We start from the raw sequence: 12,671 nt of genomic DNA, 5'->3' as shown, positions 1-12,671 counted from the left end.
GTGGGGGGGGGGGGGGGTGGGGGGGGGGGGGGGGGGGGGGGGGGGGGGGGGTTGGGGGAGACAGGCTCAGGCACGGCCTCAGGGCAGGCGGCCCCGAGGCTAAGGACGGGCTGCACATTGTAAGATGGCCAGGGGGCTTCGGCGGCAGGCAAACCCGGTTCTTTTCCTGCCTCTGTGACCACGAGCGAGATACTTACTCTCACTGAGCTTTACTTTCCCCATCTGCTAAATGGGGCTAATGCTACCCACCTCCATGAGCGTTCCTAAGATAATGCCTTTGCCAGCTCGGCCCGGGGCCTGGCGTGTAGGGAGGACACCGATAGGTGTTCAAACTAAAACTTACGCTGGAGCCCGGTACATAGAGCAAATAAAGGCAACTATTTATTATTACTGTTTAAATCCAAAGACAGTACGTTTACTGGAAATCAATCAGTGGGAACTTGAAGAGATTGATGAAAACAAACATTTTGAAATGGGTGATCTTGCGGATGTAAATTGGCCTCTGTGTGCAACTCACTTCTGTATTTTATTTTGGTTGCACAATACTGAGGAAAATCCCAAATCTCACAAGAAGCAGCTGCAAACAATGATAACACTTCTTTTTTTTTTTTTTTTTTTTTTTATGGCCCAACTCGCAATCAGAGCTTCAGATAAACACAGTGGCTGGAGAGCCCTCATTCTGTGATCTGAATGAAAGCAGCCCCCCTACCCCCGTCAGCATGCTGGTGGGCTCCAAGTGCAGGGCTGTAACTCACCTCATAGGGGCTGGGATTTATGAGTTTGTGGAATGTATGGTGAAGATTTTAAAAAGTCAGAGGACCCCTGGGTTTGGAAACGGCCGCTCTGAAGAGTGCTTGGGCCCTGAAGGTGGTACGAGTCCGTGAGTTTGTAAACCCCACCCCCATCTGGGTCTGTGGAGGGAGGGCACTGGACAGGGTGCGTGCAGACCCTCCAGCTGGAGTGTGCTGTTGTCCGTGGACTGAGGAGGGGGTGGGGCGGGGCCAAGCCTGGGCTGCTGGCATTTTCCAGAACGCTCTGGGGGCGTGGTTTTGGTACCTCCTTTGGTGCAGGCCCCCAGCAAGTTGACCACGTTCAGATGGGGCCCGAGGTGACTCATGATCTTCAGCTCAGACATGAGGGCCTGCTTCTCACTGCTGCGGGCTGTGGCTGAGGGGGAGACGGGGCCTCAGGCCTGCCCTGCCACCGAGGCCCAAGGAGGCTCTTCTGCTCCATCCCCTGCTCTAAGACCCAGAGGGCCTGGGGCGGTGAGGACCCGCAGTAGGCGGAGGAGAAAGAGGATGGGCGGAAGGTCAGGGAGGGAAGGAGGTGCCAGGAAGGGGGGCAGGGTGAAGAAGCCTCTTAGCCAAAGTAGAGTCTGGCCACCAGGTGTCTGCATTGCTTGTGCCCAGCAAATCAGAACCAAGAAGCGCCTGAATGGGTGGGCAGGGGGGCTGAGGGGGCCCAGATGTGAGGGAGGGGCAGGCTCCCAGGACTCACATTTCAGCATCTTGACTGCCACTTTCATCGTGGCCTGCGAATGGCTCAGGCCATGAGCCGTGGCCTCCACCACCTGGCCAAAGGCCCCAGAGCCGAGGGTGCGTCCTGGGATAGAGGTGATCTGTCAGCTCCTGGCCCACAGGAAACTGCATCCCCCACTCTCCCTGAGGCCAATCCCTCAAGCTAACCTGGACTTCAGATGTTCCCCTGAAGGAGTCTCCTAAGACCACAGTGTTTTGCAGCCCTTCCTGGTGTCTCATCTAAGTCCTGCCTGCTTTCGGGTCCATCTTTAGTCCCTGGAAGCCTTCCTCCCACCCCAAAAGGGAGCTCAGCTCCTCTGTTGAGCTTCAACCTTCCCAACTAGACTAAGCACAGGCCTGACATGCAGCCTGTCCTCGATTAATACTTGCCCTCTCACCACAAAGGGGTCCGATTTCACATAGTCGCAGGATCCTAGGACCTCAGTGCTGAACCGTCCCTGGGGGATCATCTTGCCCCATTGCATGGAAGGGGGGCACAGATGGCCAGAGAAGGCAAGACAGCAGCCCTAGGTTTCGAAGCTAGTCATGGCCAGGCTGGAGCATACCTCAGACAGTCTTCCCACCCGCGTTAAGGCCCCAGACCGCCACAGGAGGGCTCCCTGGACTGACCAAGCACGAGCTGGTCCCGCGGCAGCTCCCAGGTGGAGTCGTAGGGCAGCTGCATAGGATCCACGTAGATGTACTCATGGCCGTCGGAGCTCACGGATTCAATCACCTTCCATCGGATCTCGTAACGTGGCTTCTGCAGGACCGACACCAGGGATGGCTCATCAGAGAAGCCCGCTGGCCCACAGCCCCTTATGGAACAGGTGGAGCAGGAGACCCTGAGGCCCGGAGAGGGGCAGAGGCATATTTGAAGTCACACGGCAAGTGGCCTATCAAGCTCAGCTTTTTGGGCTCAGTGAGAACAGGTGCCGGGAGGCCCCAGCTCGGCGGTGGCTGAGGAGCAGCTAAGAGCCAAGCGCCTCGCCCAGCAGAACCTCCTGGCCAGCTTCTCCCAGGGCCCTGGCTGCTTCCCGGATGGGAGCAGAGGGTCAGGCAGCCCTGGGAAGTGACATAAGCGAGGGGCGCTCGGCTCACCGTGGACAGCCCCTCCCCATGCGGGGTCACTCGCCGTGGGAATCTCAGAAAGATGTAAGCTTACGATGTGGAAATCACAGGATGTTGGAATCATAGGATTTGAATCTCAGAATGATAGAATCATGGGTGCTGCAATCCTAACTCAGGAATCTTAAAACATTGGGATCGCAGAATGGTGAAGCCTCAGAACAGAACCTTGAAATTACACGTGAATAGGATTAGAATGCATTTCAGGAGAAGCCTGGGAGTCTCTGGGGGTGAGAGCTGGAAGAATCCTGGAGCCCATGTAGTCCACCCAGAAAGTGCCTTGCCCTGTGGCTGGGAGGGGCAGGGCTGATGTCCAAGCTAGACCCGGAAGGCACAGTAGAGCTAAGGTCCCCCGGGGCGGGGGGGTGCGGAGGTGGGGGTGGAGGCAGCTCTATGTCATTTTACACCCCCACTCTGTGCTGGGCTGGGACGTAACCAGATCCTGCAACAGTCAAGGGCACCTGGGGGCTCCATGAAAAAAAAAAATCGCGTTCCAGTCCGCACCCACTAGGCACGGCTGGGAGGTTACCTTCTGCCAGAGCATGACGAGGATGATGAGGGAGATGACTGTGAGGACCACCAAGGCCAGGATGGCTGAGATCACCACCACCTTGAAGGGCAGAGCTGGAAGCAGAGACGAGCTGGCCATAAGCAAACGGAGCTGGGCAGCTCCCCGGCAGTGCTCCCCTCGCCCCCCTGCCCCGCCGTACTGCAAATCCCCTCCCTCCACCAACGGAGGCCTGTGATGTCAGATTCTCAGCCCCTCCCTCTGGGCCATACCTTCAGGCCCTCCCATAAGAACCCATGGCCCTCAGTATCAACGGCGCTCAGCATAGTTATAAGGTGCATCCTCCAGGGAACAGGGGTAACTAAGTAGGGCTAACTCTGGGCCCCCAGATCCCAAGTCTCCTCCCTAAGGCTTCAGCCTTTCTGCTGTACTACTTCCCATTCTCTTCCCCTCCTTCTGCACCCACCCTTGCCAGACCCTCATCTCCCCTACCCTGCCCCACCGTCCACCTATGGGATTCCCAAGAAACTTGTTCCCTCTTCCTCTGTCCTCCACTTGCCCCTCTCAGCACCCCTGGGGGCCCTGTCCATCCTCCTCAGGGTCCCAGACCAACATCACTCCGCCCCTCCCTCTCCCCACCAGGTCACACATCCCAGGCCTGGGAAGGAAGTCTGAATCTTGTAAGGAGTCATCTGAGTAAGAAGAAGAGGCTTCGTTCAGCCATAGTAGTGTCCCTGCGGGCTGGTACGCGCCTTCCCCCGCACGTGGCACACAAAAGCTCTACCTCTGTCTGCTCTGGGCTGGTCTGCAGGTGCCCACTGGCTTGGGGGTACGTGCGCATGTGTGGGAGTGGGAGATAACCCCCACCTGTCCCACCACAGGGCAGGGGGCTGGAGACAGCTCTGAGTGCAGGAGGCTCGTGTGTGTGCAAACCCACCAACCTCCAAAGCCCCGCACAGCCTTCAAAGCTCTGCTTGCCCTGGCTTCTGCCTACCCCTGCAGCCCCTCCTTTACCACTCCCTCCCTTTATCTCTTTATCTCCCTGCTCCAGCCCCTGAACACACACATACTCTGTGCTCCAACGGTGCTGAATGCCTTTGACTTCTCTAATCCCATTTTGCCTCTGGGCTCTCGCATAAGCCATTCCCTTTGACTGGAACACCATTCCTTACCAGGCTAACTCCTAGGTATCTTTCAGGTTTTGACCTAAAGCTTTCTTTTTCCAGAACACTTTCCTGAATCCCCCAGCAGGGTGTGGAGCCCCTCCTCCCTCTAGGCATCCCCCCCCCCCCCCCCCCCCNTATACTGCCCCCTACAGTGGGACGGCCTAGTTCCTTGTCTGCCTTCTCTCTGGACTGAGGGCCCTGGAAGGGCAGGCTTCTTCTCCAGGGAGAAAGAGGAAACGAGAGAATAGACGAAGAACGACCACAGAGGGCAGGCATGCACGGAATTGCACAGGAATTGTACGCGCACCGTTTGCACCCTTGTATGGGGATCGTGCACGCGCACGTACATGCAGACACACGCTCGTGGGTTCATACACATGTCTGGAGATTGGGCGTGCTCTATACATGGTTTATACACATGCACTCGGTGGGTTCCCCCAAAGGTAGGTATCGTGCGCGCTTGAGGACATGCTTGCAGACATACACTCCAGCCTTACACGAGTATCTGGGGCTCGGGCCCTCTTCATTATGTGCTGTACAAATCTACACTGGGCAGGTCTGCAACCCTGTCCAAGGATCAGGCCTGCTCCTGTCCACAGCTTAGGCCATGCGTCCGGCACACAGACACTGCAGCCACGGCACAGACGTAGACTCGTGGGTGTACACACGCGTGCCAACGCTGCGCTGTTGTGTAAGTGCACAGGGGCAAACTCTGGTGGGCTTCTCGGGGCACCCAAGAAGGTGGAGGCGGGGGTGAGGGTCTTCAGGGGTCACCCAGGCTGGAGGACTCACAATGCGGCACCACGGTGACCTCCTGCATGTCGTGTCCCAGCAGGTTGTGCAGAGTGCAGCGCACGGACAGCGGCTGATCGACACGGCGCAGGCGCAGCGTGCTCACCACCTCGAACTCCTGCTCCTCGGGCCAGTACGTCACGTTAGTCTCCAGCTGGCTCTCCTCCTCCGAACTGTTCCCCAGCGGCGTGGGCGGCAGCTCGCGCGGACATCTGCCAGGAGAGCCAGTCGGGTCAGCTTCCAGTCCCTAATGCTTCCCGCAGCCCGGTCCTGAGCTCATTCCTCCTGTGGCCCCTCGACTGACTGGCAGGGGGCGCCCCTACTCCGGAACTGAGAGCCCTGGATTGCAAAATCCACTCCCTTCATTTGATCCTCTGAGTCAAGGTAAGGAAACGGGACAGTTTCCGTCATGCAGAGCATCTCCCAGGAGCCACATCTTCTAGGGCGGGGCTCTAGCCTGGAACGGCGTGCCCAGAGAAAGGGGATGGACTAGATGCCCTCCGCTGAGGTTACCCTGGGAGATGGAGGCCCCGGGTCTGCTCACCTTTTGAGGTCGCTGCAGGTAGACCAGGTGAGGTGTGGCTGGGGCATGCCCCTGCCACGACAGCGGACTGTCTGCTCCCCGCTGGCAGGGTGGCTTTCACTCAGCTCCAGTACACGGACAGGCACTGCGTGGAGAGGGCAGGAGGCCAGGAGGTGGGGAGAGGTCAGGAAGGACAGTCAGTGAGAAAGACCCTCAGGGAGGACCAGGCCAGGGTCTCCCCTGGGGGGAGGGGAGCTTCAGGCTGCAGGTGAACATCAAATACCAGGAATCACCGTGTGAAAACTGACAGGTTCCCCTTCTGGGTACTTCAAAGGGAAAGCCTCAGTAGGGTGCTAGTCTGTCTCTAACACCTCCCTGAGACTCGCTAATCTTCCCTTTTAACAAAGACAGAGCAGGTCTGAGGGTCAGAGAAAGCCCTGGGAAAGCAAGAGCAGGCAGCTAGAATTTAATAGCATTGCTTTGTTTTCCCAGAGTTTATTTTAGTGGCTGCTTTGTATTTATGACATGTGATGCTGATTTTCCATCTACAATTGAGAGGTTAAATTCTCTTTCAAAATAAATTTATTTTTAGAAAGTCAATTGACAAAACAGTAAGTCATTAGTGTGTCATTCCCCTGCTCAAAACCCTGCCATGGCTCCATGATTTCAGTCACAGTAAAAGCCAAAGTCCATACAGGGGGCCTGAGGGGACCCACACAATCTGCGCCCCCCACTACCAGGTCTCAGCTCTGACCTCATCTCCCACCACTCTCCCCCTTCTCGGTTCCAGCCACACTGGCTTCTCTGCTGGGGTCCTGCCTTGGTACTGCTTGGCGGGCCCTTGCCCTGCAGAACCACTTGGCAAATGCCCTCACCTTCTTTATTTTTTTTTAAGATTTTATTTATTTATTTGACACAGAGACAGCCAGTGAGAGAGACAGCCCGTGAGAGAGAGACAAGCAGGGGGAGTGGGAGAGGAAGATGCAGGCTCCTAGCAGAGGAGACTGATGTGGGGCTCAATCCCAGAATGCCGGGATCACACCCTGAGGTGAAGGCAGACGCTTAATGACTGAGCCACCCAGGCGCCCCATAAACACCCTCACCTTCTTGAAGCTCCATGAGGCCAACTTGATCAGGCTCTTTAAAATCTGCAACCCTCACCCGCCTCCCCACCCATGTCCCCTAAACTCTCGATCCTCCCTACCCAGCTTTTTTCCCTTTCGACAGCACTTGTTACCTTCTTCTGTGTCATTTGCTGGTTCTTTGCCCTACTGTTGAGTGCTTGTCTGCCCCCAGCAGGAGACAAGTGGCGCCAAGGCCGGGCCTCAAGAACCTTGAGCAGACTGGTGTTTTGTTGCTCAATAAATATCTATCTAACGAGTAGTCTAGTATAAGGGTATGTGAGAAGGACAAATCTGGGCACTAGTACATGAATGCCTGAGGTTTGGGGAACACCAATGTAGCCCAGTGGCCTCCTTATACAGCTTGAGGCCCAAAGAGGGGATACGCCGAGTTCACACGGGAGCGGAAGTGTTGGAGCTCAGCCTAGAAGCCAGCCTCCTGAGTCCTCGGCTCCCTCTCCTGCTCCTTCTCCTCCTATGGGTGGGTGGACAGGGTAGGAAGGGAGAGGGAAGCAGGGCGGGGGTGGGGGAGGCAGGGTGCAGCGCTCCTCACCGTTGACCTGCAGCTGGAAGGAGAGCTGGGCCTCCGCGTCCTCATGGAAGGCCCGCATGGTGTAGCAGCCCGCCTCGGCCACCTTCACCCGTACCAACGTCAGTTCTGACACGTACCTGCAGAGCATGACAGGCTCAGCTGCCAGAGAGGGAAGAGCTCTCACAGTTCCCCCCACCCTCCTTGTACAGACCAGAGAAACCAGGCCCAGGGAGGGGCAGGTGCTTCCCAAGGTCACGCAGGTGTCAGTAGCAGAGCAGAACTCACACCAGTCTCCTGAATCCCCACCCATTGGCAGCTGGCTCCACTGGAGCTAAGGGGGGGGGGTTGAGGAGGGATGAAGAGGGTGGGGGAAGCACCCTTTTCCTCCCCCTCCACATCTCACTCCTGCAGAAAGGCCTGACATGGCTTTCTCCGCACAGACCGCCTGCTCATCTCCAGCTTCCGGGCCACCATCCATGCATAGGTGGTAGTGGCCTGCCCGGGACCCTCTTCCCTGATCATCTGGCCTCTTTCTCCTCAGCTGCTCCCGGCTGGCTCCACCCATCACAAGGACAACTAAACATCTGGGTGATCATCTGACCGGTGTCTGTTTCCCCCACTAGACAGGAAACTCTAGGAGGGCTGGAAGTCTATTCGGATCCCTGCAGCCTCCCAGTGCCTGGCACGGCACCTCGCACACAGTGGGCTCTCAGGAAGGGTGGTTCTAGGTGTGCCCAGCGGCTGAAGGCTGTGAGCTGCCTGGCAGCTGCAGAGAATAACGTCAAGAATGGAGTGGCTGGGCTGCTGCTCACCGGGTCTCAGACACATTGCGTGTGGACAGGGAGATCTCGCCTGCGCTGGAGTCGCCTAGCGTGCGGTTGTCCTTGAACCACATGACAGTAGGCGGCGGGTAGGCCTCGAACATGACCTGCAGAGTCCTGCTGCGGTGCAGCTCCGCGAATTGTATGGCGTCCAGCTCTCCCAGCAGCCGCACGTAGCCACTCTCTGCAAGGGGCGGCCGTCAGGGGCGGGGCCCCGGGGGCGGGGCTAGGCCCGACTACCAATAGGACAGCGCCTCCTGGGGGCGGGGCTCCCGGAGGCAGGGCATCCACTGAATGCCAAAAGCGCCAGGCCTTCCGGGGGCGGGGCTTCAGGCTTTAGGACCCGAACCAGTGACGGAGTTACCGGAGCTGGGGTTGAAGTTGGGGCTGAGAATGGACCAGGGGCCGAACTGGGGGCTGATATTGATTTGGGGACTGGGTTCGAGACTGGGACTGGAGTTGTTCTCACGGAGCGTGCTCTGGCTCAGGATTGTGGCTAAGGTGAGTTGCAGTATGGTTGAATTTGAGGAAGGGGGTTACCAGGGCGTGGGATGGCAGTTGGGTTTAGAAATCGGGTTGGGGCTGAGGTTCTGGCTAGGCAGAAAGTCCACGCTGGGATTAGAGTTGGATTTGGGGCTGACACTGCGTTTTGGTTTGGGTGTATCCTGGACTTTGGTTGGTACTGAAGCTAGAGCTGTACCGGAATGCGGCTGACAGTACCCTGGGGGCTATGATAGGGTCTAGGTCCAGCTCAGAAGGAGGGTCGGGGCTAAGCCCAAGGCACGTACCAACCACAGTGACATTGATGGACTTTTCATCTCGATGCTCATTCACACTCTCTGATACATTGCAGATGTAGGTCCCTGAATCGCCAAGCTCAGCACTGGGGATGTGCAGGATGGAGCGTATGTGGGAGGGCATATTGAAGAGGAAGTCAGTCACTGGCTCCACCAGCCGCCCGCTCTGTTGGGACAGGTGGGGTAAGGCCCCCAATCAGGCAGGGTCCAAGAAGTTAGGCTGCAAGTCAAGATATCCATCCTTCCCTGGCCCTTCCTCCAACCCCAGGGCCCAGCATTACCTCCATGCGTGGGTATGTCCATTCAAAGTTGACCACCTCATTTCCAGTCACAATGCACATGATGGTGATATTCTCACCCTGACGGACCACAGTCTGCACTGCATTCACTGAGACATTGATGGATGACACTAATGGAGAGAGATTAGTTTAGGGCTAAGGAAGTCACCACCAGCCACCACACCAGCCCTTCAGCTTGGGGATGGGGTGGGGATTCAGAGAGGGAAGGGATGACTGGTGTGGAAGATTCATTCATTCAACAAATATTTGTTAACTATGTCCTGTACACCAAGTACTATGCTAGGCACTGGGACTTTAGCAGTAAACACAACAGATAAAATTCCTGTCCTCATGGAGCTGACGTTCTAGAAGAGATAACAGTCTTGAATCAATGTATTCTTTGGGCATCTAAGTACAGGAGAAAGGTGTGGAGCACAAACCATATACCAGGGAGCCTCTATCTTTAATCCTCACAATAATCCCACTAGGTGGGCAGTCATTGTTTTCCTCATTTTTCCAGAGGGAGAAGCAGACTCTGAGAGATTATGTGCCTCGTGCAAACTCACTCAGATGGGAAGTGCGCAGCTGGGATTCAAACTCAACCAGCTCCAAGGCCTGTGCCTTTGCCTACCACGGTGTATAGCCCAGCCCTGTCACTCACCCTCCCCATGACCTTGGGCATACTCCATCCTCTGAGTTTCAGGCTTTTCCCCTGTAAAATGGGGGAAACATTACCTGCCTTCCAAGACTACAGTGAGAATCCAGTGAAAAACAGAATTGCCCACTTTGTAAGCTGGAAAGGGCTCTTTCTCTGTGGAGGACCATACTTGCCTCTGCTGAGCATCAGGCCAGAAAGGGGGCTCACCCTGGAGGCTGTAGACATAGTAGGCTTCAGAATCAACTTCCTTGTCCCCGATGGTGGTTTTACAGACATAGGTCTTGTCCTCGAAGGTACCAGAGAAGCCACGTTGGTGGTCATAGGGGATGGGCAGTGGGATATCCACTTTCTTCTCGTGCAGTGTCACCACCAGTCTCGGATCCGACACTCGGCATGGAATTGTGATCTCAGTTATTTCCGTGAGGAAGATGAATAGTTCCTCGGGGTCGACTGGGAGAAAGCCCATCGAGGGATCTGCCAGGAGTGGGGCCAAGAATGAGGGTCAGGGGAGCTGGTTTTCTGGCTAGCCCCTGAATTTCTGTGTGACCATGAGCAGGTGTCATCCCCTCTCTGGCCTTGAGTCTTCCCCTTACAGAATAAGGATGCTCTCAGAGGTACCTTCCAGTTTTAACATTTGATATGGTCAGCACCAGGGTGAGAAAGAAGATAAGCTGCAAGTCGAAGGGCAGCTGGTACCCAGAGCTTGGAGAATGGGAAAGATGGGATGTGGAGGCTCCAAAGAGAGCATACTGGAACGTGCTGAGAAGGCCGAGTTCTGGGGAGCCACGAATGGGGTGGGCTGGCAGGGAGCAGTCAGATCTCCAGACCCAGGGGTGGGAGTGAACATACTCCTGGACTAAGCCAGGCTGGATTCCATGATCTGTCTGCATGTCTAAGCTGGCCGTGTCTCACAATGTCACTAAGCACTCGCAGCTCCCCACGCAGCTCCCCCCAGACACGCGCAGCTGAGAGGAGAAGTCAGGGAGTGAGCACGCAGGTGGGGGCACTTACCTGGCACAAAGATGTAGAGCCGTTTCCGCTCCCCAGGCTCCAGCCCATGGGAGCCTTTGTAGGTGCAGAAGTATTCTCCCGTGTCTATCCCAGAGACATTGGTCAGTGTCAGTGTGCTGGAGAAGGTGCCATCCTGGGTCTTGGCCATTTTCTGCAGGGGCTCCTGGGACATCCGTTCCCACACCACCGGAGCTGGACCTGAGCAGGTCAGCACGAAGTTGCTGGAGACATTGAGGATAAGCTCTGGCCCCGGGGGTGTGATGACCAGGCCCCAGGAGGCCTGTGGGCCCAGCAGCAACAGCAGGGGCAGCAGTAGCACCTGGCCTTCGGGAGAAAAGGCATCAGATATCAGGGCACGGGAGTATCGGCACCTCTCCTCACCACTGACCCCAGGGAGGCCGTATCTGCACGCCCTTGAAGAACACACTTCCCTGATCAGACATAGACTGGAACCCACGGCTCTGAAGCCTGCTTGCCCAGCCTCCTGGCCTCCTGATCTTAGTGCCTCCAGATCCCAGCCTCAGAGTCCTCCAGCTATGCCGTGTTCAGGCTGTGGGCATGTTCTCCCGAAGGCATCAGGAAATCCTCGGGAAGCAATTCCCAGGCCTCCAGTTCCTGCATTATTTCCCAGGTCACTTTCTGAGCCCCCTCCCTGCAGCTGCCCCAGCTACCCAGGTTCCACCCAAGCCCAGAGGTGGCTGTGATTGGGGAGGGTGGGGCAAGTTAGCTCAGCGTAGGGTAGACAGGAAAGGAGAGACTCAGCAGCACCCCCCACCCTGCCGGGGGCTGGAGGGAACTGGGGTGGGGTGGGGTGTCAGGTGATTGGTTCCTTTCTCCCTGCTGATGTTCTCTGGGAAGGATTCTGTAAGCCACATCCTCCAGACCCACGGGTGCTCAGCCAGCCAGCCAGCCTCGGTAGGTTATCGGCTGGTCCCTGATGGCCAGTGACAGTTGACCGCCTGGTCGACTGCCCAGCCCCTGGAGCACCGACTGCATGGAACAGGCACTAGTGAGGGAAGGGTGTGCTAGCAGAAGCCCAGCCAGGACTTGGGAGCTCATAGCTGGTGAGAGATCCAGGCAGGGGAGGGGAGCCCCAGACCGGAAGCAGACCAGCCAGGCTGGTAGCAAAGAGTGCCAAGAAGAGGTGGAACACCGGGGTGACTGTTAGCAAGTGGGGCAGGGACATTTGGTGAGGGGGCATGGGGTATGGAGGGCTGAGCAAAGGATTTGGGCTAATGGCTCTGGACAAGCAGGGGTCCACCGAGGTTTCTGAGCTGAGTGGACCGTAGAAGGAGGCCTCCACTGAGCACCCCTGGAAGGGCAGGGAACTGAGGCTCAGGAACACAGCAGCGCCCCTGGGCTCCCGGGCCCCGGTGCTAGCATGCACCACCCCTGCCCGCTCCAGGGTTCTGCTTCATGGCTCCCCAGGGGCCCCCGACCCCTTTGACGACAGGAGCTGGCATGGCACTTGGAAGCCACAGCGTACCTACCTTTGAGGACAGGAGCTGGCATGGCGCTCGGAAGCTGCATGGTGTCCTGCAGAGTTAAATAGGGTCAGGGCTCAGAGTGGGCAGTCACTGCGAAATCGGACTTAGCACCTGGGTCCTGCAGAGTAAACCCCAGCCCAGACCACCCAGCCTCCATGTCTGTGGGGCTGAAGTCAAAAGCCACCCATGTCCCATGATCAAGAGGGCACTCATGCCCAAGAGTCCCCTCCCCCGGCACGGGGCTAGGCCTCAGGGTGCATGGACCCTACTTTGGCTCTGCCTCTGCCTCTCTCTCTCCAGTGGCCTTGATTGAACCCGGGCCTCTCTGGGCC

At 57.2% G+C, this 12,671-nt stretch overlaps 1 protein-coding gene across 1 annotated transcript in view; it reads right to left on the bottom strand.

Annotated features, from left to right (window-relative positions):
* PDGFRB (platelet derived growth factor receptor beta) overlaps positions 1 to 12,671 on the bottom strand; it is a 39,557-nt gene that overhangs the window by 11,344 nt on the left and 15,542 nt on the right. The window contains 13 exon segments of the mRNA XM_034656879.1: positions 1,057 to 1,167; positions 1,498 to 1,602; positions 2,148 to 2,280; positions 3,175 to 3,269; positions 5,112 to 5,323; positions 5,656 to 5,779; positions 7,309 to 7,424; positions 8,100 to 8,292; positions 8,897 to 9,071; positions 9,187 to 9,314; positions 10,049 to 10,315; positions 10,853 to 11,176; positions 12,343 to 12,388. Coding sequence (XP_034512770.1) covers positions 1,057 to 1,167; positions 1,498 to 1,602; positions 2,148 to 2,280; positions 3,175 to 3,269; positions 5,112 to 5,323; positions 5,656 to 5,779; positions 7,309 to 7,424; positions 8,100 to 8,292; positions 8,897 to 9,071; positions 9,187 to 9,314; positions 10,049 to 10,315; positions 10,853 to 11,176; positions 12,343 to 12,388 — 2,029 coding nt within the window.

This window comes from Ailuropoda melanoleuca, chromosome 3 (assembly GCF_002007445.2).
Source record: "Ailuropoda melanoleuca isolate Jingjing chromosome 3, ASM200744v2, whole genome shotgun sequence".
NCBI classification, from domain to species: domain Eukaryota; kingdom Metazoa; phylum Chordata; class Mammalia; order Carnivora; family Ursidae; genus Ailuropoda; species Ailuropoda melanoleuca.
Note: the sequence above shows the minus strand (reverse complement) of the source record. Positions and strands in the feature narration are given on the sequence as shown.